Raw genomic sequence first — 23,978 nt, forward strand, 5'->3', positions numbered from 1 at the left:
AAGTCATCCATGGTGCCCTGGCTGGTGTGGCTCAGTGGACTGAGCACCAGCCTGTGAACCAAGGGTCACTGGTTCGATTCCCAGTCAGGGTACATGCCTGGGGTGGGCAGGAGAAAACCACGCATTGATGTTTCTTCCCCCTCTCTCCCTCCTTTCCCCCCTGTGTAAAAATAAATAAATAAAACCTTTTTTTTAAGTAATCCATGGTGATCGTGTCACTTTTAAAATTCTTCATTTTTATCTTTCAAGCTCAAGCTATGTAGAGGACAATATGGGGAAGTAATGATTGATAATTAAATATAAAATGAGCATCGTAGAAATTTGAAAATATCCCATTTTAACAAGGAATGATGTACCAGTTTTTAATCTTTTTCTTTTCTTTAAGTTTCTTCAGTATTGAATGAAAACCTCACTGTAAATGGAGGCGGCTGGAATGAAAAGCCTGTAAAAGCCTCCGCACAGATCAGTGCAGGTGAGGACCAATGGAACTCTATTTCACCTGCTTCTGCGGGCAAGAGGAAAACAGAACCATCTGCTTGGGCTCAAGACACTGGAGATGCTAACGCGAATGGAAAAGACTGGGGAAGGAGTTGGAGTGACCGTTCAATATTTTCTGGCATTGGTAAGATATGTTAGAAATTTTTTAATTCATTTAAAATTGATTATCTGGTACATTGTGAATTTTTCAGGAGTGAGAAAAGATCCATCAGTAAAAAATTTGTAATGCCATACAGAAATAGTAATAATTAACTCATTTCAGGTCCCTCATATGGAGCAAAGTAAATAATAGCATTTATCATTTGCTCTTATTTTTGGTGCTTTCACGTACTTTATCACATTTGATTACCTATGTAACTAGCAGGTGTAATTGCATTTCTAGTAATGTAATAACTGTAATATGTGAGCAGTCTTTGTGATTAATTTCAGTAGTTTATTCAGTTTAAATAAAATAGTAAATGGGAGTACAGTTTGTAGTATCCATTTATATACTGTTTTACTGTTTGTAAAATGCCTATTTGTAATTAATTTTTTCCTCTGGGTCTTAAAGATAAAAAGATGAGTAGTTAATGAGTTTTTTTCTGTTGAGAGCTATCAAGTCAAAGCGCCTTAATTTCAGGTGTGTGCATGTATTTTACAGAATAGAAATTCATATTTAATGTGGAAAAAGGCAGAATAAGAAGGAAAAATGCACTGTTACTGTACCACCTGGTGCCAATGACTGGTTTTTGTTGGTTTGGGTTTTTTGGGGGGGGGGGTTTTGTTTGTTTATGGTCTTTTTTCCCCTCTGTGTACAGTTTTGGTGGTTTTTTTTTAACATAATCCAAATCAGATACGTATGTTTATTTCCCCACTTCCCACTTAATATTGTAACATAAACACTCTCCTTCTTATTTATTTATTTTAGAGAGATAGGGAGAAACCTTGCTCCACTGATTTATGCATTCATTGGTTGATTGTTGTATGTGCCCTGACTGGGACCAAGCCCGCAGCCTTGGCGTATGGGGACAGTGCTCTAACCAACTGAGCTACCTAGTCAGGGCCTCATTTTCTTTACTTTTTGTAACTGTTATTATTTAATGTCCCTGTAATATATTGTATAAGCATAGTATAAATTACTATTTCCATGTTATCAGAGAAATGATTTGTCTTTTTTTTAGCCTTTATAAATAACATCGCATTGAGTATATTTGGGGGGGTGCGTATTTCTTTAAGACAGATTCCTGTGAGTGATATTGGGTTAAAGGGAATATGAATGTTCACAGTGCTACATGACTTACTCATTGTAAGTTTATCACGAAGCCTTTCAGGTTATATTGACCCTCACATAATAACTCTATTTTGAGTATATGTTGATTAGAAAGTACATTATTACTTTATTACTAATGAACTTATATAAATTTTAATTTATTTATCAGCATCAGTATGAATGCCATTTGTCACATGATGACCCAAGGTTGAGTACTCTCATTTTTTTAAATCTTTATTAAAATTTATATAAATTTTAATTTATTTATCAGCATCAGTATGAATGCCATTTGTCACATGATGACCCAAGGTTGAGTACTCTCATTTTTTTAAATCTTTTTATTTATTCATTTATTTACGTATTTATTTATTTTTAGAATGGAGAGAAAGAGAAGGAAAGAACATCAGTGTGTTGTTGCCTTTCCTGCACCCCCTACTGGGGACCTGGCCCACAACTCAGGCGTGTCCCCTGACTGGGAATTGAACCCTCAGCCCTTTGGTTTTGCAGGCCAGCACTCAATCCACTGAGCCACACTAGCCAGGGCAAAAAAAATTTCTTAATTTATAAGCAAAAACTGCATAAATGGTTTTGGTTGAGTTTTAAAATTACTAATGAGATTGAATATCTTTTACAACTTTCCTGATCGTGTCTATCCATATCTTTTATGAATTATCTATTTGTGTTCTTTGCCCATTTATTTAATGGCTTCTTAATGTTTTTTATGAAGTTGTAATTCCTGTGCATCAAAGATACAATTTTTTTCTGTCGTGCTTGCTACAGATAATTTTTGTTCATATATTTATTTTAGTTTAAGTAGAAAACACTGTTTCTTCCTATGTTATTTGCTTTTCCCATCACTTTTAAGCTTAGAATGACTCATGCTATATCCCCAAGAAGCAAACTTTAGATCATTTACTAACACTCTTCTTAAGCTTGTTCTTCCCTCCTGCCTTTGCAATACCCCAAAATTATGTAAAAATACCAAAATTTGGAAGAAGAGACAATTCCTAAGTTCCCAGCCTTACTTCAGCAGTAAAGAAAGCATAAACTTCTGTGCTGAAAAGCATCCTTTCACATTTAATAAAACAAATACTCAAATTTTTTCCAGTAAAATCATTTTAAGAACTGCAACTTTTTGAGATATTTGCAACTTAACTTATAAAAGCTATGTAGCATTTTTATAATTAGGACATAAAGTAGATGGTACTTGCTTAATGTAGCTACAGATAAAATTAAGCAACAGATCAGAGTTCCTGCCTAGATAGATTAGGGCTTTTGTTGCAATTCAAAGGGAGCTATAAAATTGTATTTCCTGTGAGTCACTGAGAAGAGTCAGGTGTGACTAGCATCATAGATACATACGTTCCTTAAAATACTCATATATGAGTTAGAAATCTCTTGAAAATATTGCAAAGATAGCATGGTGTACTAGAATGAACATGGTCTAGTTCAAACAGATCAAGTTGATATGAATCCCTATTCTTCCACATACTAGCTTGTATGGAAATTAGGCTAGTTATTTAACCTCCTCTATGACCCTCATATTTAAGTGCTTATAAGGATTGGCTAAAAGAATGTCAGGTACCAAGTTCAGTGTTTGGCCCAAAGTTGTAGCTTAATTATGGTAGATAATAAGGTAGCTTGCAATGGTAGAAAGAGTATAATAGGCTTTGGAAAACAGCCTAAGTTCCAGTCTTGGCTCAGCTGTTTTCTAGCTGTCAGCAAGTTACTTAACTACTCTTAAACTTTGCCTAGCAGAGTTACCCTAAGGATTAAAAGTGGTTGGTGTAAAGAGCCCAGTACATAGTAGACATTCAATAAATAGAAACTATTGGTATATTAAGTGGTTCTAATTTCTAAGATTATATATATAATACTGTTATCATAGTTTTGAATCTGTACATATCTTTCAAGTTCCATTGTAAATTAAAGGTTCCAAGTGATGTTCTTTATTTTAACAGCTGCTTGGTCTAGTGTGGATAGGGGAATGAATACCTCTGAACAGAATTCTGCTTCTTTTGCATCTCTCACACTTAACTCTGCTGTTCCTGGTATGTGAAAACAGTCTTTCATTTAGTTAACAAAAAATTTCTGTTTAAATTAATTTTAGCTCTTGCTATTTGAAAAAATAATCAGCGTCAAGTACTGCTATCACATAAATAATAGATATATAATATAAAATGTCAGAGGCATTTCTTCTCCTTAAGGAGAAGAAAGACCTAAATTCTTAATCTGCAAGTGACTTAGTTCCTTTCTGTAGCACAGGTGAGAAGATTCCGTGGCCTAACGTAATGGAAGTGCCTTAGCACACAGACAAGTGCAAATGGAAGGCCTTCTTTTAGGGGTCAAGATACTCTGCTGTTACTAGTGTGCTCGTACCATACTCCAACTTGCAATTTGGCATTTTGTTTCTGTTTGCCCTTACTCATTGTAAGTTTATCACGAAGCCTTTCAGGTTATATTGACCCTCACATAATAACTCTATTTTGAGTATATGTTGATTAGAAAGTACATTATTACTTTATTACTAATGAACTTATATAAATTTGGCATAACTTAAATGGTTATGACCTTGATAATTATACAGAAGCCATACTTACTTAAAAATATTACTTAAACCCAGGAGATGTTTAGTTTGTAATGCTTGGTTAATGATGGAATTCATGGCCCCAATGTACTAATCATGTAGTTCCACAGTGTGTGGAGTCTCTATTCTAGAACAGGGGTCAGCACACTTTTTCTGTAAAGAGCCCAATAATAGATATTTGAAGCTTTGTGAGCTATACTACCTCTGTGTCTATGCCTACTACCTAATGGGCCAACTACTTAATTCTGCCATTGTAACATGAAGGCAGCCAGAAATGATACCTACACAGAGGAGTGTATCTGGTTCTGAAATATTATTCTTATGATTTTTTTCAACCATTTAAAAATGTGCTGTTATTCTTAGCTCATACAATATACAAAGAAGGAATGGCTGGATTTGGTCTGAGTCATAATTTGCCAATCCTTGATCTCATAGGCCATATTTCACTTCCAAAGTTTGAAGTGAATTGCTTTCTTCATTTGGTGACTTTGTACAACTTGGATGCTGCTAAAGAAATAGCAGGTGTTACTGTAGTGCCTCAAAGCAGTTAATGTGCTAATTACATATGAATTTTATAGTGTTACTCTGTTAAAATTTACCTAAGAATATGTATATAAGTATTTAGTGGAATGCTAGCAAAATCAGCTATAACAGTGTGACAGTTTGTTAGGTAAGAACACTGCTCAGAGGAAGTGGTTGGGCCTTTTATACTAACAGATATTTTTTAACCATTTTTATATTAGTGTATCTGAATCCAAAGTGAATATCAAAGTCACCTAAAGATTCTCATAATACAGAAATTCTTATTCAAAGGACTCGGGTATATACAGGGTCTGGCAGAAGTAACGCTTGCTTGAGTGTGATTGGTAGAGTATTAATATGGGTGTAATAATTTATAGTTTTCATTTGAGCAAATCATGTAAAATGCCATGTGGTGTGTTTGAGTGTCATATTGTTATGTTACAGAATTACATGCTTATGATTTTATAATAAAACGGGGGTGTTATTTGTGCCAGACCCTGTATATCCTTGACAGAGAACATTTACTTTCCAAAATGAATTTATGGCTATAGTACAAGGATTTTTGACCTGCCACCCATGAATTTGTATGTCCCCAAAACTATATGCAAATTTGTAAGTTCTGGACAGTTGTCTGCCACAGCTTTGATCAGATTCCTAAAGGACTGTGTGTTCCCCCTCACCTATACTGCATTACCCCAGCCAAAAAAAAAGTAAAAACAGAAACAACTTAGGAGATAATACAGTTGACCCTTGAAAAATGCAGGAGTTAGGGACACTGACCCTCACACAGTTGAAAATTTGCATGTAACTTTTGACTCACCCAAAACTTGCCTACTAATTAGCCTACTTTTGACTAGAAGCCTTACTGATAATGTAAACAATCTGTTAACACATTGTATGTTATATGTATAATATATTATATTCTTCAATAAAATAAGTTAAGAATATCATAAGTTCCAGAAAATATTTACAAAATATTTATTGGAAAAAATTTCACGAATAATTGGACCCACACCATTCAGACCCCTGTCTTTGGAGAATATCTGTCTGTATTCTCCTATTATGGTAAATGCACCTGAGTTTAACTTGGTCTCTAAACATCCAGCATAACTTGCTTTTCTCTGGCTTCTCACTGCCCTCAACTCTCTGGAATAATCACCTATATCTTTCTTTAACTTTTTCTTAGGCAAAAGTTTCTAGCAAACTCATTTTCTAGTTCTGTCCCTCCAAGGGTACAGGCTACCTTGAAACATCCAGGATTTCTTTTGTGCTTTGTTATTTTCAATTAAAAAGAAAAACAAAACAACTTTTTAACCTTTTAAAGGTATAGACAGCTAGTTTGAAGAATATATTATAAAAGACAATTTAATGGATTGGTGCTATGGAAAAATATATTTCTGATTAGTGAATTAGGTGATTCCCTTAATTCTACTTTTCCTTTATCTTAACTCTTACAATGTCTGAATTTTGCCTTTTAGGAGAAATACAAAAAAATAAGTTTCCATGTGCAAAGTATAGAACTATTGTTATGAAACATCATTAGAAAATTCCATCTTTAATTTTATTGCATTCGTTTTCATTTAAGGGTCTACTGCTGAGCCAGTTTCTCAGTCTGCCACCTCTGATTATCAGTGGGATGTTAGCCGTAATCAGCCCTATATCGATGATGAATGGTCTGGGTTAAGTATGTCCTTTTAAATTATCAGCTTTTGGGTTTTGTTTGCTTTTGGTTCTTTTTCAGAATTTTTTTTCTAGCATCCTGAGTTCATGCTTTATATTTTAATTTTAATCCTACTTTCTCACCTTTTTGGTCATAGTAATATAATTTAATACCAAGTGTATTGCTTATAAACTGATTATGAATACGTATAGAATTAAAACTAAATTTACTTTTCATGATTGAGGTATTTAAACATGAAATTTTCTTATACTTTTTCTAGTTTTTAAAATTTTGTTGTAAATGAACGTTGTGTTTCTCTTCTTAGTTTTAGTATAAGGGGTAAAGAGAATATACAGGAATGGCTTTGAATTTTGGGGTGTGCAAGTTTTTCTCTTGGTAGAAAACCATTTGTTCAGCCTAATTTCCAATGGAAGCATATGAAGATTAAAGGCAGGAGTTTTGTTGTTGCTGTTGTTTTTAAAGAAGGGAGAAATACTATGTTTTTTTATGTTCATAAAGCTTATACTATCTTCTTTTTTAACTGAATTTTTCTCCTCTAATCTAAACCTCAGAATTATTATGGCACATTATTTTGTTATTTATTTAGCATTTACCTTTTGGAGTTTTCCACCATTTTGGTTTTTATAAAAAGTCTTTTACGTGATGTGTTTTGTTTCTTCAAGTAGAGTTGAAACTCTCAGAAAACAGGAATGCTCACTCTCTACGTCCTCGGTGCCTGTGCGGCGCTTTCACACAGCTGCTCAGTGGTGGGGGTGACAAAAGCAAGCACGTGGCTGTGTGCCAGGCGCTGGTCTGCATCTTACAGATAAATATTATTAATTTAATGCTCACCAGTTCAGTGAGTTAGGTATTATTTTTCCATATTTACCATATTAGTAAACTGAAGCAAAGCAAAGTTATCTAACTTTCCCCCGGCCACACAGCTAGTTAAGTGGAGAGGCTGGTATGAGGCTTTGGGGGGATCTTGCTCCCCAGTCCATGCTCTTAACCACCACCAGCCTGGGTGCTGATGGTAATCGTGAGGGTAACCTCGAAGCACAGCACACGTGTTAGTCTGTACACTATAACCTCGAAGCACAGCACACGTGTTAGTCTCTGTATGGATCGGTCTAAGCACAGTTCTTACAGGTGAAGGGAGATGAAGTTGGAAAGGTAGATTAGATAGGACCATATTATGAAAAGCCTTGATTTACTGGCTAAAGCGAAGTTACTAGTTTAGAACATGTATCTAGTTCTAGTCCTGACTTTAAAATGTAGTACCTCATATGGCTTGAACTTTGTCACTTATCTTGGAATCTAGATTAATTGAGCTGAAAATGGAGCAAATCAGCTGTCTTTCTTATTGTACTTCCATAGATTATTGAAAGGTTTTAATGAGTTATTGAATGAAAATTATAAAATATCATTCAAATCCAAGGTATTACAAAGATGTGAAAGCACTGTTTTTGAAAAACCTAGTCTAGTTGTACTTTGGGAGGAATGAGTAGGGATGTGCCAAATAGAATTGAGGAGTTATTGTAAGAAAATAGCAGTGAGGTGTCTCAGGCAACTGTGGGTTGAGGCCAAGGAAAACTGGACAAACAGATCTCTAGGCTTCCTAACTTGGGGAGAACAACTCCACTTTCATCTAAGAATTCTTGTAATGTGAAAAACGTGACTGGCTGCTGAAATAAAAGGCTGAAAAAAACTGTATCCTCATGATTCTGTACTTAAAGTAGTATCAGGAACACCACCTTTCTCAAGTTTGTTATGCTATATTGGCAGTCTTTTGAGTCTAAAATTTCTCTTTAACCTCATTTCCTCTGTGAATTTCATTTTTTGTGTGTGTTACCATCTTTAATGTGACTAATTTGGGTACTCAGCAAATTTACTTATCCCTTCTAAATTTGTAGAGGGCATGATTTAGTATTTGACATTACTAATCCCAAAATACACACACACTATGTTTACATTTAACAGTGTAATATGATTAATATATTGACCTCCTGGTTTGAGGCATAGACATTAGTATCTGACAGAAAGGCATTGCTTCTACCCAGGCCCTTGAACATAATAAGGTTAACATGCTAAAGTGGAGCATATTGGTTTTTTTTTAATATATTTTATTGAGTATACCATTACAGTTGTTCTATTCCCCCCTTAATTCCCCTCCATCCTACACACCCTCTCCCCCACCCTTTCCCCCTTTAGTTTATGCCCACGTGTCTCAAGTTCTTTAGATTCTATATTTCCCCTACTGTTCTTGCCCTCCCCCCTATCTATTTTCTATCTACCGTCTATGCTGCTTATTTTCTGTACCTTCTCCCCCCTTCTCCTCCTCCCACCCCCCTGTTTCTAACCCTCCACGTGTTCTTCATTTCTATGGTTCCACTCCTGATCTAGCTGTCATCTTGGTTTGCTTTTGTTTTAGGTGTGGTTGTTAATAACTGTGTGTTTGCTGTCCTTCCACTGTTCATATTTTTCATCATCTCTTTCTTATATAAGTCCCTTTAGCATTTCATATAATAAGGGCTTGGTGATGATGAACTCCTTGAACTTGACCTTATCTGAGAAGCACTTTATATGCCCTTCCATTCTAAATGAAAGTTTTGCTGGATAAAGCAATCTTGGCTGTAGGTCTTTGGATTTCATGACTTGGAATACTTCTTTCCAGCCCCTTCTTGCCTGCAAGGTCTCTTTTGAGAAATCCGCTGACAGTCTGATGGGAACTCCTTTGTAGGTGACTGTCCCCTTATCTCTTGCTGCTTCTAGGATTCTCTCCTTCATTTTAGTCTTGGTTAATGTAATTATGATGTGCCTTGGTGTGTTCCTTCTTGGGTCCAACTTCTTTGGCACTCTCTGAGCTTCCTGGATTTCCTGGAAGTCTATTTCCTTTGCCAGACTGGGGAAGTTCTCCTTTATTATTTGTTCAAATACATTTTCCACTCGTGGCTGTTTCTTTCCCCCTTCTGGTACCCCTATAATCCGGATGTTGGAACGTTTAAAGATGTCCTGGAGGTTCCTAAGCCTCTCCTCATTTTTTTGAATTCTCATTTCTTCATTCCTTTCTGGTCGGATGTTTCGTTCTTCCTTCTGGTCCATTCCATTGATTTGAGTCCCAGTTTCCTTTCCATCGCTATTGGTTTCCTGGACATCTCCCTTCATTTCAATTAGTTTAGCCTTCATATGTTCCTCTAATTTGTGACTGTACTCTACCAATTCTGTGAGCATCCTGATAAATAGTGTCTTAAATTGGGCTTCTGAGAGGCTGGCAATCTGTTGGTCGCTTAGAGTTATTAGCTCTGGGACTTTGAGTTCTTCTTGCGCCATCTTTTGGGCTGTTCCTGCCTGTTAAGTAGCAGGATCGGAGCCCTAGGTTTTCACCAGAGCAGGGCAACTCAGTCTCTGGGTTGTGACGTTGTATGTGGGGGCGGGGTCAAAGAGGGACAATGGCTTCCCTCTGCCGCCCGCTGCCGCGACCCCCACTGGCAACCCCCACTGGCACCGCAGCCACCACCGTCACCAGGGCCACGCGCCCCGCTCCACTGCACGCGAGTGTGCCACTGCTGTCAGCCCTCCACCACTGGGTTCGCCCCCTGGGGCCTGCGTGGTCCGTCTCACTGCACGCGAATGTCAGTCTGCCCCGCACCCCGACTAGTTCTGGGCTGCCTGCACTCCTAGGTCTGTCCTGCCCGACCCAGCTCCGCTGCTGGCTCCACCTCTCTTACCGTCCTCATTGAACGGTTCGTAGCTGTGGGACTTCTGTATAATTCGGTTTTCTGGTCTCTGGGTGTGTCTTAGTTCTCCAAAACTTTTGTTGTATTGAAACTTGGTTGTGGGAGAAGGCACAGTGTTTCCACCGATGCCTCCATCTTGGCGGAAGTCCGAGCATATTGTTTTTTTAAGGACAAATAGTAATCTATCAATTATTTTGACCATAAAAGAACATCATCATCACCCCTATAAAAAGTCAAATTTTAAATAGACTGTGTTTTTGTTGACACTGCATAGTGAAAGAGTTAAGAGCATGAGGTGTCAGGATTACCTGGGTTTAAATCTTACTTCTTTGCCTTTGCTGTTAGGCAGGTACATGATGGTTCTGTGCCTCAGTTTCATTTTCTGTTAAATTAGTTCTTTTCTCCACAGCCCTCAAGCCCTCACAGAGTTGTTGAGAGGATTAAATGATAATTTGATACATATAAAGCACTTAGAACACTGCCCAGTGTTGTAACATTTTATAAAGTTAATACTGATTTAAGTTCTGACAAGAAACAGCTGATAACCATTTTCTTACTGAGATAAAATAGAGATTAGCTATGAGGTACATAAATCTAAATCATTATTCCTTGAGCAAATTAAATAGAGAGACAAATTGCTTACCATTTTGAAGACAGCTAATATGGTTCTTTGAAAAGACATTGGCAAACTAATGGAGGGGTTTTGAGAAATAAGGGGTTATTTGTAAATGGAGAGACCTATGCTGTGAATGAAACTATACTATACAGTTTTAAGGAAACTATGTCTAATAAGTTTATTAGCACATTAGGCCCATGAATGTTAAAAATTATATGTTGAGAAGCCTCCTGGTGACCGTTTTTAGGTTTTGATGATTGATCTGTTGTTTTAAAGTAGTTTCATTTGATCCCCATTAATATAAAAAACCCAAAATCAATAAACATGAAAAAATTACCAATAAAATTTTATATAACCCATTGAGATTGTACTTCTATTAATGTTCTTATAGAAGTGAAACCATAGTACAGTTAGTTAATCCCCAAACTTTATGGCCATCTAAAAGCCTTTTAAAAAATAATTTCACAAAGTACTTCACTAGATTTTTATTTCCTCCTTCATATTTATTAACAGAATAGTTTATATGTTAGTATATTGCTCATCTACTTGCCTAAACTTGTTTTCTTAATAAAAGAAAATAAAATTGTTTTTCTGGCAAGAGGACTTAGAGATCTGGCTTATGGACAGCAATTTTCCAAGTCTAAGTTCCTCATTTGTGAGGCTTCAGCAAAACCAATGATGACTTTGGCATTCAGATCTAACAGTGTTGTTAATGAATGCTTGGTATAAGATAAGCAATTGATTTTAGACATTTACTAGATTTCTTTATACTTGTGACAATGATTTCTACATTAAGGCACACCAAATGTATCTTACTGAGAGATTTATTAGGATTATAAAAAATAAAATCTTAGTTGTGTATGCCCGACAGCTTAGAAACTGGTTTTCTATTATAAAAACAATAGCTACCATTAATTGAGCATTTAATGCATTGCTGTGAACTCCTTTACAGGCATTCTCGTAAAACCCTCTCAGCAGTCCTGTGACATATATACATAGTCCATTGCAGTTAAGAAATTTAACAAGAATCACATAGTTATTAAGTGGTAGAGCAATATTTAGATGTAGAACTATTTGACTGTAAGGTCCATGTTCTTCACCTGTCTGTTAATGCCTTGCAATCCTGGCTCAGGATACCTGCTTATATTAGTAAATTCAGAAATACAGGAAGGGACTTCCTGTTTTGTAAACACATTTAACACTTGTAATCATTTGTTCCGTGTTTTTCCATCTCATCTCTACTGGTTTAGCCCTCTTCTCCCTTTCCACAACCCCTGTGACAGAATCTGTCACTCTGTCTGTTGTACTTACCTGTCTCCATTCCTGGATAGACAGACTATGAGTTCCATGAAGGTGGGGAGAGTTATGTCGTACTGATCTTTGTATCTCTGGTACCTACCTAGCTCAAGTTCTTATGCATAGTAAGTGCTTAATAAGATGCAGTTTCTGTAATTCCACTGTAAAGATACATCTGTTATTAATGTATTATTTTCTTGTATCTCTTCCTCCAATAATTTTGGGATCATACTATACAGGCGGTTATGTCTGTGATTTTCTTTTCTGTGAAATTTTGCCAGATCTTTATATATTATTTCAAAACAATTTTTAAAGCCTTCTTGGGGTTGTCATAATACCTCCCTTTTAAACAAAAACAATAGTGTTCACACGGAAAATAAGAATAGCAAAGAAAACAAGAGTAATGCTGGCAGATTTGTTTTCCTAGGCAATAAAATGTATTACAGAGTTATATTATGTATGGCACTATCCCAGGAATAGATCAGTGGAGTAGAATAGAAATTCCAGAAGCATACTGAAAAGAATAAAAGAATATATATATATCAATTCTTATAATTCATATATAAAAGAATTTAAAGTAGCATTTGGCATTAGTGGGAAAAGATTAAATTTTTCAGTAAAGCAGTATTAGTGTCTAGACTTGTGAACTATTTAGAAATGAAGCCTAACATTTGTCATCTTAAACCAGTGTAAATGCAACCTGACTACGAGTCGTCACTGCAGGCGAGTACAGCAAGTGTGTGGAATGTCCTGGAAGAGGGGGAAGAAACACCCTTGAGAGCTGCTTATTTAATCAGTGTAAAGCCAGAGAAGGTTTTTCCCCTTTAGAATAAGCCAGTGATAGCCCCCCAAAGAAGGTAAAATTCAGTGCCTACTAGAGTAAAAGAAGGGAATTTGGAAGTCTAGAATAAAAACTTATTCTTGAGATTAGAGTGACAGAAGCCCTGAAAGTGACTCTTCTATTTTGGAATGAAGGTACAAGTATCAAAAGAGGCGGGGAAAGGAGAGGTTAAGTATTCTCTCATGGCAGTGAATTTGAAGAAGAACCTTATCTTGAAAAGCTCATAAGGAAGGGGGGGGATGTAGGGAAAAAATGACAGGTGGTGAGCATAATTGTGGTACTGCTGTTAAAGATTAGTTCATTCTGTACCCTAGAAAAACAATCAATTACAAAAGTGTAATAATCAGAGCAAAGAAATGACCAGGTTTTAGATAAAGTTAGACCTAAACAGTGAAAAGAGAACGAATTCGGGTGAATGATAGCAAAGGAAGTAGAATGAAATTAAATAGTTAATCCATTAGTTTTCTGGAGTTTCTTAGAAATTCCATCTAGTTAACCATATGATGTGCCTAGAAGTTGGGCAAAGGTTTTATTTTGGGTTTGGCAGGGGGCGGGGAGGGGGTGTGTTTTTTTTACTGTCATGTTACTGGGTTTTTTCCTAGCTTATAAAATGTGCTAGGGAGAAAGAACCATAGTTAAAATTACAGCTCAGTTTATCATAAGGAAGTTTAGTTTTTGCATTTTAGTTGTTGGCAGAAATGATAGATACCTAATTCACACTGTTAAATTTTAGATGGTCTGTCTTCTGCTGATCCCAGCTCTGATTGGAATGCACCAGCAGAAGAGTGGGGGAATTGGGTAGATGAAGAAAGAGCTTCACTTCTAAAGTCCCAGGAGCCAATTCCTGATGATCAAAAAGTGAGTAAAGGGATTGGCGGGTATGTTTATTTCTTTACACCCAACTATATTAAAAATACTAGTGGATATAAATCTGTATTCTAAGTGCATCCAGTGGTAGGATTGCTTGAGAGGCATTCTGATCACATTTAGCCAGTCATCATTTGCCTGCATGCCTTCTCTAGATTACCTTTCTCCCCGCCCCCCCCCCACAAATTATTGAGGAAATTACTATTAGATATGGATAAGAAAACAAACAACAGTTCCTGTCCTCTTACCAGAATTAGTACAATAGCCTACCAGCTTTTAATGTGTTTTAGAAAAGAGTGAATTGGTTCCCAGTGAAGGTTAAGGAAGGCTTCATAGCAACAGACAAGACTGAAAACACCATGAGAATGGTACCCAGGCAGGGAGATAGGAAACGTGTTTGGCGGTAAATAGTGCACATGTATGGAATCAGCTGGTGATAGGATCGATTATTTACAAGTGTATCTTCCCCTTCTAGACTGCATTCCTTAAAGAAAGGGGCTGTGAAGTTTTAATTTTTGTAGCTCTAGCAACATGCATTCAGTAAATGAATAAAAAAATGAAATATATATACCTTGCAACATTTTTATGCAATTCTGTAAGTAATCAGAACCTATTGACAGCTTTTAAAGTAGAAGTAATTATCACTAGGATAAGGAAAAATTAGGCTGGATGTTGTGGAGAGACAGGAAGACCAGTTTGAGAGGCTCTTTGTACTTTTTAGGGGAAGCAGTAAAGAAACCATTCCATGAATTGAGGTAGGAGATAAGGAACTAAGTCAGTAGCTTTGAAAAATAAATGGAAGTGGTATTTACAAGAGACACAAAGGTACTGATCAAACTTTACTACTAGTTGGTTATAGGAATAAGGGTGAAAACTCAAAGAGGCTGTGGAGATAAAAGGACCATCAATATTGAACAAACGTTAACTGAGCATCAAGCATGGATCACGTATTGTACTAGTGGAGAAACAGATAAATAAGACACCATTACTACCTTCAAGGAGTCTACAGTCTAGTTAGGGAGGAGGGGGAGGAGGCAGGCACATGAATTGATAAAAGTAATGTATGGTATTTGTTGGGTATTACGGAAGCATTTGGGAGTTTTAGTTACAGCATCCTAGAGGTAAAAGCAGAATGTGATGAAAAGCATGGGCAGAAATGAGACTGGAGAGGGAGGCAGGGACTGGATTCTAGAAGTTCTTGAATGCCATGTTTTAAATCTTGGATTTTATCCTATAAATAATGGAAGAATTTTAAGCTAAGGTGGTTTGGCTACTGTGACAATGCACATAGAAAAAAATGAGTGGAGGCAAATGTGAATAAAGGCAGGTAGAGGTGGTTTAGCGGTCTCGGATAGTAGTGGTAAGAATAGTGTATGGAGTAGAGGACACATTTGAAAATAAAGTACAATCAGCAGGGCATGTGATTAGAATTGAATGGAAAGTCATCAACTAGCTTCCAGGATTGTAGCTTGGACAACTGGGAAGGTGGAAGTGATACTTCCAATGGGAATATAGTAAAGCTGATTAACTGAAGGAAGATGGTTGGTTCAGTTTCGGATGTTAAATATAGGGTGCTTTGTAGTTATAGCTGAGAGAAGTTGGTCATACCAGGTTAACGCTTAGGGAAAAGACCTGTATTTGGAAGTTATTAGTATACGGTGAATAAAACTTTGAAGGTGGGTTAATCTGGGGAAAATCAACAGAAGTTGAAAAGACCAGTGGAATTAGCATAAAAATCTGGGACTTCCCTATTTTTAAGGAGAAATAAAAGCCCGTGAAAGAGACTGAGGGAGGAGGGTTCTGGATCACAGCTGCTTAACACATTGGCTCTCTGATCATGTAAAGCAGTTTCTTGGAACAGTTGCCATATTGCAGTAAGTTGAGTAAATGGAGGTTAAAAATAGTATTAACAAGTATAAGATTTTTCCAGTAAGTTTGGATAGCAATGGAGAAGAGGTAGTGGATAATAGCAAACTGGTATCGGGAAGGGTTTTGTTCAAAGGTCTTTTGTATCTTAATGACAGGAGAGATTTTAAAGCAAGGGTCAGCAAACTTCAATGAAGGGCCATGCAGTAGTGCAAAAGTAGCCATAGGCAATACCGAAGTGAACTTTGTTTACCAAACCTGGCATTGGGCCAGGTTCGTAGTTTGCCTACTCCTGCTTCAACATATCTGTGGACAAAAAGGAAAATGATCTCAAATAAAGTAAAAGTTAAATGTAAATGAAAGAGGTTTTACTAGTAGAATAAGATCACAGCAATCAGGGGTGGGGGGCTACCTAAGATACAAGTGGATTGTGGGTTGGCCTTTAATTGGAAGTAATACCTCTCATCTTCACAGACCAAAGAAAGGGAGAGGTCCTAATGGGATTACTACTAAGGGTGTAAAAAAATGTAGAAGAGGGCAGTTACCAGGTAAAGTGGGAAGTCTGAGGGGAAAAACAATAATGAGTTTTAGGGTTGGCCCCACAAAAGCTTCCTAGAGTCTGCAGGGGCTGAGGGGAGGAGGGGTGAATGGGCAGAACACGGAGGGTAGTGAGATTACTCTCTGTGTTGCTGTAATGATGGATGCATTTGTCCAAACCCATAGAATGCCCACCACAGAGAGTGGACCCTATGGGAAACTACGGACTTTGAGTGAGAGTGATAAGGATGTGCCAGTGTAGGTTCATCAGTAACAGAGGTACCACTCTGAAGGGCATGTGGATGACAGGGCAGGGGGTGGGGGTCTGTGCACCTGTGGGGGCAGGGGTACATGGAAATCTCTACCTTCTGCTCAATTTTGCTGTGAACCTAAAACTGCTCCTTAAAAAAGGTCTATTTTTTAAAGCTTTTATTGCAGTACCTTGGTACACAGAAATCATTCTGATATTTATTGAATGTTTAGTGAACATACAACTAAAAATCCATTTCTCTAACTGGAACTTCCTAGTGCCTGATCATCAGAATTTTAATAGAGGAACTACTGAATATAGTAAACTATCACATATCATAGCAGTTCTTTTTGCTGGTTATATACAGAGATGTCTTTTACATTTCTAAGCAAAAATGCAACAACATCTAAATGGCCATTTAGTTGGGGAATGGATAAATAAAATGTGGTCTGTTTGGCCCTGACTGGTGTGGCTCAGTTGGTTGGGCATCATAACGCAAAGCAAAAAGGTCACCAGTTTGGTTCCCGGTCAGGGCACATGCCTAGGTTGCAGATACAGTCCTGGTCAGGGCATGTACGAGTAGGCAACCAGTAGATGTTTCTCTCGCACTTCCATGTTTCTCTCTCTCTTCCCCTCTATCTCTTTAAAAAAAAAAAGGTGATCTGTTTGTACAATGGCGTACTAGATAGATTTTTTAAGTGAATTAAATAAAGCTATGTTAATATAGCAGTATGACTAGAATCTCAGTGAATGATGAAGAGCAAGTTACAGAGAGGTATGATACCATTTATGCAGATTTTGTGAGCAGATAAATTTTGGAAGCAGATAAATTTATAGAAAAATTGAGTAGATAGACACAGAAGAAGTTCGTGATAATGGTTACCCCTAGGGAGCTGGAGTGGGAATGGGATTGAGAAGGCATATGAAGGAATTTTTACGATTTTCAGAACATCTCAGTTACAAGGCGGTATGGAATTGATTTCTGCCTTTTTCCATGAACAAAAATAGTGTTTTGCCATGCAGAACTGCATTTCTTTTATGGTTGGATTATAGTTAGCTAAGTTGTGCAGCATTTTTGTTTTGTTTTTCTGTCTGCTAATAGTTTTTATAAACTATTTGGTGGTTCGTGAACCTCCCAAATCACCCTAATGACTATGGTTCTGAGCAGAGAAATTGCAGTTACCCACATCATCTCCTTCCATAAAGATAGTCTAGGAATCTTGGCTAGTCTTTGTTTGTTCTGTGCGGAATAAACAAAAAGCACTTTTCCATAAAAAATTCAACTGTGTGTTATATGTGAAGAGATATCATCGATACTAATATGAATTTAACACTTCTAATTCACTCATTTTGTCATGCAGAATGTTATTTTCAGTGATAGTCCCAGATCCAGTTTTTTTTTTAAATATTTTATTTATTTATCTTTAGAGGGGAAGGGAAGGAGAGAGGGAGAGAAATATCAATGTATGGTTGCCTCTGCCGAGGACACACAATGTATCGTGTGTCCCCTGCCAGGAAGTGGCCTGCAACCCAGGCATGTGCCCCGACTGGGAATCGAACCGCGATCCTCTGGTTCGCAGGCCCGTGCCCAATCCACTGCCAGATCCAGTTTTTAATTCAGCCTTTTATTTGGAGATGATTAGGAAGTCACATTCACTTCTAAGAAATAATACAGAGAGATCCCATGTACCCTTTACCCAGTGTCCCTCAGTGGTGACGTCTTAAAAGCTATGCTACAGTATCACACCAGGATATTGGCATTGATGGAGTCAAGGTGCAGAACGTTTCCATCACTGCAGGGGTTCCTCATGTTGCCATTTTTTATGGTCATCTTCTTTTCCTTCCCATCCCCATCTCCTTTTTTGTCCCCTAACAATCCAGTAAGTAACCTGTTCTCTGTCTCTGTAACTTTGTCATTTCAAGAATGTTCTGGGAATAGAATTATATAGTATGTGACCTTTTGGCACTGTTTTTTCACTGAGCATTATGAGAGTCATTGAGTCATCCAGATCATTGCATGTATCATTGGTTGGTTCTTTTTCACTTTTGAGTAGTAGTCCATGGTCTGGGTATACCTCAGTTCACAGGCATACCTCATTTTATCGCACTTCGCTTTACTGTGCTCCACAGATGTTTCATTTCTTTATAAATTGAAGGCAAGACCCTTCACCAGCAAAAAAGATTGCAATTCACTTTCTTGCAGTGCTTGCTTAATATTGGTAGTCTGGAACTGAAGCTGCAGTATCTCTGAGGTATGCCTCTATTTATCCATTCTGTTGAAGGATATTTAAGTTGTCCTTCAAGAGAAGAATGACATTTAGGGCTGTTATGAATAGAGCTCTTGTACACATTTATTTACAAATTTTTATGTGAATGTAAGTTTTCATTTCTTTGAGATAAATATCTAAGAGTACAGTCCTTGCATTGTGGTAGTTGTGTATTTAATATTTTAAGAAACTGACTGTTTTCCAGAGTGCTGGCATCACTTTATATGCCCACTGGGAATGCATGAGTGATCTAGTTTCTGGGCGTCCTTGCCAGCACTTGCTGTTGTCACTGTTGTTTATTACAGCTGTTATGTTGGGTATGTAGTGGCAACTCATGGCTTTAGTCTGCATTTCCCTAATGGCTAATAACATCGAACTCCTTTCCCTGTGCCTCTTTGCCATCTCTCTTGTCTATCATGAAATGTCTGTTCATATCTTTTGCACATTTTCTAATTTTTTACTGTTGAATTTGGAGTGTTCTTTATATAATCTAGATATAAGTCCTTGATTAATATATGGCTTGCAAATATTTTCTCCCACTCTATAGCTTCTCATTCTCTTAACAGAGTCAAATTCAATTTCTTTAAGTTTTACTTTTATTGATTTTAGAGAGATACAGGAGGAAAGAAAGAGAGACACCAGTTTGCTGTTCCACTTATTTATGCATTCATTGGCTGATTCTTGTATGTGCCCTGACCAGGGATCGAACCCACAACCTTGGTGCATTACAACAGTCCCCAACCTTTTTGGCATAAGGGACTAGTCTCGTGGAACACAATCCTTCCACAGAGGGACAATGCTGTAAACAACTTAGCTACCTGGCAAGGGCCCAAATTTAATTTTAATGCAGGTAGTTCTGTATTCGAACTCTGAAATAAAACAGAATTTCCTTCCCAATGAGTTTTTAAAATCCAAGATTTGCACAGCTCTTTAACTGATCTTGTAGAAAGTGGTGAAAGATGTAAGAAAAAGCGGACCATCGCAGACAATAGGGGAATGAAGTTCCATGTGCTTTATTTTCTTAAGTGTGTAATTTCAGATCAGTTTTATTTCCTGTTACTAATTTTTATTTGATATTTAGGAGATAAAGACTAAACCTAATAGATAAAACTATTTCATAATACTTTTCTGAATAATGAAAACTTAACCTATTTGTTCACTTTAACACTTTTGCTTTTAACATTAGGTTTCAGATGATGATAAAGAAAAGGGAGAGGGTGCCCTTTCAACTGGGAAATCTAAAAAGAAAAAGAAGAAAAAGAAGAAGCAAGGTGATGATAACTCTCCTGCACAGGTAGATAACAAAACAAGATTCGTTGATTAAACACCTGCAGCTGACATGCACACAGAGACGTGCAGATGCTAAGACTGTGTAGAGGGGAAAGACAATATGAGGCATCAAATGTATTTGAACATTCACAGAATGTTTTAAAGATTTTGTACATCATACTATTTAAAAAACCCTGTGTTGCTCTAAAAAATATCGTATCAAAGTTGTAAACACAAAAGTAAATAAATAAAATTCTAAATTAGTCCAGATGCATTTTGGTTTATATTGTGCTGAAATGGAAAAGGAGGAACAGTATTCTCCACGTGTAGAAATTCCCTTTGGGGAACTGGAATGTTGACCCTTCCACTTGGTACCCTTTCCTGCTTTTTTGGCTTCTAACAGAAACCTTTTATTGCTCCTCCATTTTCCTTTCCTTTTCCTTTTCCTTTTCCTTTATTTCCTTTCCTTTCCTTTCCTTTCCTTTCCTATTCAGGGAACATTTTTTAGATTACAATATAGGTGAAAACAAACATTTTCATTTCTACCTTCCTAGATTACTAGAAATATGCATGGGATTTACTTTGAAAGCGCTAGATCACCATGCCATTACAATTTACTAAAATCTTATTTCTTATAACCCTATTAGATCATTGTTTTCATTTCTCTAAATGTAGGAAATAGCCAAAACTTCTAGAGGATAGCCTACCTATAATTTTCCTATTTGTTGTATTTTGGAAAACATTGATGCATGACTTTTTAAAGAAGTATGTGTTTAGAGGGGGGTTTTTGTTGTGGGAAGCACAACCCTTTATAAATGATGCCAGTTCATTATCGTGATTTGTTTTCTCCCTGTAGTGGGAGTTGATGGGCATCGAAGCTAATGTGACTGAGATCAACAGATATAAAAACTAGAACTGGGTAGAAGCCGTGCTTTTCCTACTAGCTGATCTGACTGATGACAAACGTGACTGACAGCTATTGTGTGGTAGCCAGTGCTGCCTGAAATCCTTTTGGCCAGACTTTTTCTGTATTGCTGTGCCTTAATTATGGCCTTTTTGGCTTGTGTATTAGATGGGTGCCTTTTAAAAGAAAATTTGAGAGATAGACAGATGTATTTAATAAATTTCAACGTACCAGAAAAAGTCATTAAATTGTGAAAGTTCCTGCGGTATTTTGATACTCTTTTAAAAAATATTTGATCTGCCCTGGCTGGCATAGCTCAGTGGATTGAGTGCGGGCTGCAAACCAAAGGGTCACAGGTTCAATTCCCAGTCAGGGCACATTCCTGGTTTGGGGGCCAGGTCCCTAGTGGGGGCCACACGACATAGCCCTTCTTCTCATTTCAATTTCACCATTGTTTAAATGACGTATCCCTGAGGTTCTGTGTAAAGTAGGTAGCACACAGTGTCCTACCCATAAATGATCACTTTTTAAAATTTGTTCTTTTTTCAGTAAAGTTGCCTTTAATTTTTAGTATGTGGTTGGTGGGGGTTTTTTACCATTAGAGTTCAACTTAGCGTAGAACCAAATGATGTCTTCTCATTAACTTATACAGATTGCACATCTTACATACCTACTTCCAAAGCTACTTGCTCAACTTAAATTCACAATAAAATCTTGAGTAACTGTCTAAACCTGTTATCATTCTGAAAAAGTTTTATAGAATATCATTGTTGGAAGGTAACTGTCAAGATCATCTTAGCCATTTGTTTTTAAAAATGGCCATTCGTGTGTATGAGTTTCCTAAAGAACAATACAATTCACATTAGTGATTCCATTTAATATGTTCTAGTTCATACTTAATTCACATACCTAAACATGTAATGTGCTTTAGAATTACTCCATTGAAACTTTTTTAAAGTCTAAAGGCTTATGAATGGAAATGTTAAAAATTGGATAAATTACCTTGACAAATTTTATTTTATAGTGGAGGGAAGTAAGGTTCAGGGAAACAAAATGGCTTGTCCTTGAGATTATGCAAATAAACTGTGTTGTGGCCAAAATGGAAATTCCTATGTCCAAATTTCTGCTACATAAACTTAATTTGTCTAGAAATGCATTTGTATATAAATTTTTCATTCCTTAATGAAGTGAAATGCTGTTTCTAGAGTCTAAATTCAATATCAACTAATTCACTGTGTACTTTTTTAAAAGAAAAATATACTGGTTTAGTTTATTCTATTTGAGTTGGTTTCGTAAATCAGAGTGGTTCCCATTTGGGGATGTGAGTATTGTCTTTTAATTCACAATTAATTTAAATCCCTACAGATGTGTAACATGTTCCAAATATGTCTGTGTATTATAAATCTTTGGATAATTGTTTTTATATGTGCTTTTAGGCTGTTTGAACAGTTTCTGAACTAAAAAGATTATTTTTTTGGAATACCTTCTGGACACTATTAGTACAAAAACAAAATAGATACTAATTAGTAAAAATGGGTAATTTATATCATCTAATAGACTACTTTTCTCTGTAGGACCCAGAAGAAATAGAAAAAGAGATTAAAGAAGAGCTTCCAGTGAATACCTCTAAAGTCCGTCCAAAACAGGAAAAAGCTTTTTCTTTGAAAACCATAAGCACTAGTGATCCAGCAGAAGCACTTGTCAAAAATAGCCAGGTGATTTTTTTTATATTTAATGAATAAAATTTTGATGACTTGAGAATTGCATTAATACTTTATTGAAGTGTTATGTAAAACATAAGTACTCAAAATAATGGATTCCTCACAACAACCCTACGAGAAAGGTAGGACCCATTGGTGTGTCTGAAGGCACCATTTTACAAAAATTCTACTGGAGTCGCATAGCCCATTTATGTACTTATTCAAAAAATATTTATTGGAAACTATGTGCCACACACTTTTAGATTTTGGAGATATAGCAGAGAACAAAGGAGACAAAAAAACCTCTGTCATTGTGGAGCTTACATACTTAATAAAACAACTTCAAATAAGAGCCTGAATTACCACTAAGAAAGAATTTGTAACAGTCTTGTATAAAGCAAAGTCTTAACCATCCTTCCTTATTTGTATTTGATGCTTTTATTTCCCTAAGAGTATTTATACATAAAAGGATGCAATCTCAATATATTCATAGGTTTAATAGAACTACAAAGGGTCATTTGACATTTTGATGTTTTACTTAAATTATTTTCAAAAGCCATCTTGTAAAGAATTTTAGTCTTTTTGTGATTTAACATAGATAAGTGAGAGAGAGAGCAGGAAAGGAGAGTAAAAATAAATAATAAAACTTTGGGGTATGAAATAAATACATGGAACTCTAAGAAAGCTAAGAAAGCTGAACTGAACGATGAAAATGTTGCTCCAGGTACCTGAGGCAGGAAGGAAGAGTCCCAGCAGTTACCTGGGCGCACTTGGCTTCTGTTTCCTTTCCCATTGTGCTTTCGTGAAGCCACAGAGCCTGGAAGAACAAAGGGCAGGAGAAGCATTACTTACCTTTGTTTCTATATTCAGAATAATGATCACAGGTAAAACTAAAGGGTGAGATGATCTTCCTGTCCACTAAAGCCTCGAGGTTCTCCCAATATTGAAGATTCTGTTATTACCTGGTTGTGACAGTTCCTTAACAGATCTCAGTGAGGCAAATCAGTTTGCTTTACCTCCTATATGCAGCCAGGTTGAAGAGAGAAGCAAAAATCAAGAGTCTAGTTAGTCCCTAAGCATTATGATTTCACCACCAGACTGGAGAAAACTGAAGATTTGGACCTGAGTTTAAGTTGCTTTAATTGGCAGTACAGGTAGACATAGTCAGCTTTTGTCTGAGGTCATCTTCTTTCTTGGGTAGGAAACTAAAGTTACTACTGCTACTGTTTGAGATACCCATACCACTTGAGAAGGAGAAAAGGGGCTATCACTTACTGACAGTTCTGAAATTAGCTATTTTCTTTTTGTCATT

The 23,978-nt window shown here is 36.7% G+C and overlaps 1 protein-coding gene across 2 annotated transcripts in view; it reads left to right on the forward strand.

Moving 5' to 3' along the window:
* The window catches only part of MTDH (metadherin), a 58,247-nt gene that overhangs the window by 30,009 nt on the left and 4,260 nt on the right, over positions 1 to 23,978 (forward strand). Inside the window, exons 6-11 of one of the 2 annotated variants that reach the window (XM_037048244.1) lie at positions 386 to 622; positions 3,709 to 3,798; positions 6,442 to 6,540; positions 13,740 to 13,864; positions 19,980 to 20,087; positions 22,541 to 22,681. In XM_037048244.1, the coding sequence (XP_036904139.1) occupies positions 386 to 622; positions 3,709 to 3,798; positions 6,442 to 6,540; positions 13,740 to 13,864; positions 19,980 to 20,087; positions 22,541 to 22,681 (800 nt within the window). The remainder of the gene's footprint in view (positions 1 to 385; positions 623 to 3,708; positions 3,799 to 6,441; positions 6,541 to 13,739; positions 13,865 to 19,979; positions 20,088 to 22,540; positions 22,682 to 23,978) is intronic. The other variant, XM_037048245.1, reaches the window with a different exon arrangement.

Source organism: Sturnira hondurensis, unplaced genomic scaffold (assembly GCF_014824575.4).
Source record: "Sturnira hondurensis isolate 20B ecotype Veracruz unplaced genomic scaffold, ASM1482457v3 Scaffold0006413, whole genome shotgun sequence".
In the NCBI taxonomy this organism is placed as follows: domain Eukaryota; kingdom Metazoa; phylum Chordata; class Mammalia; order Chiroptera; family Phyllostomidae; genus Sturnira; species Sturnira hondurensis.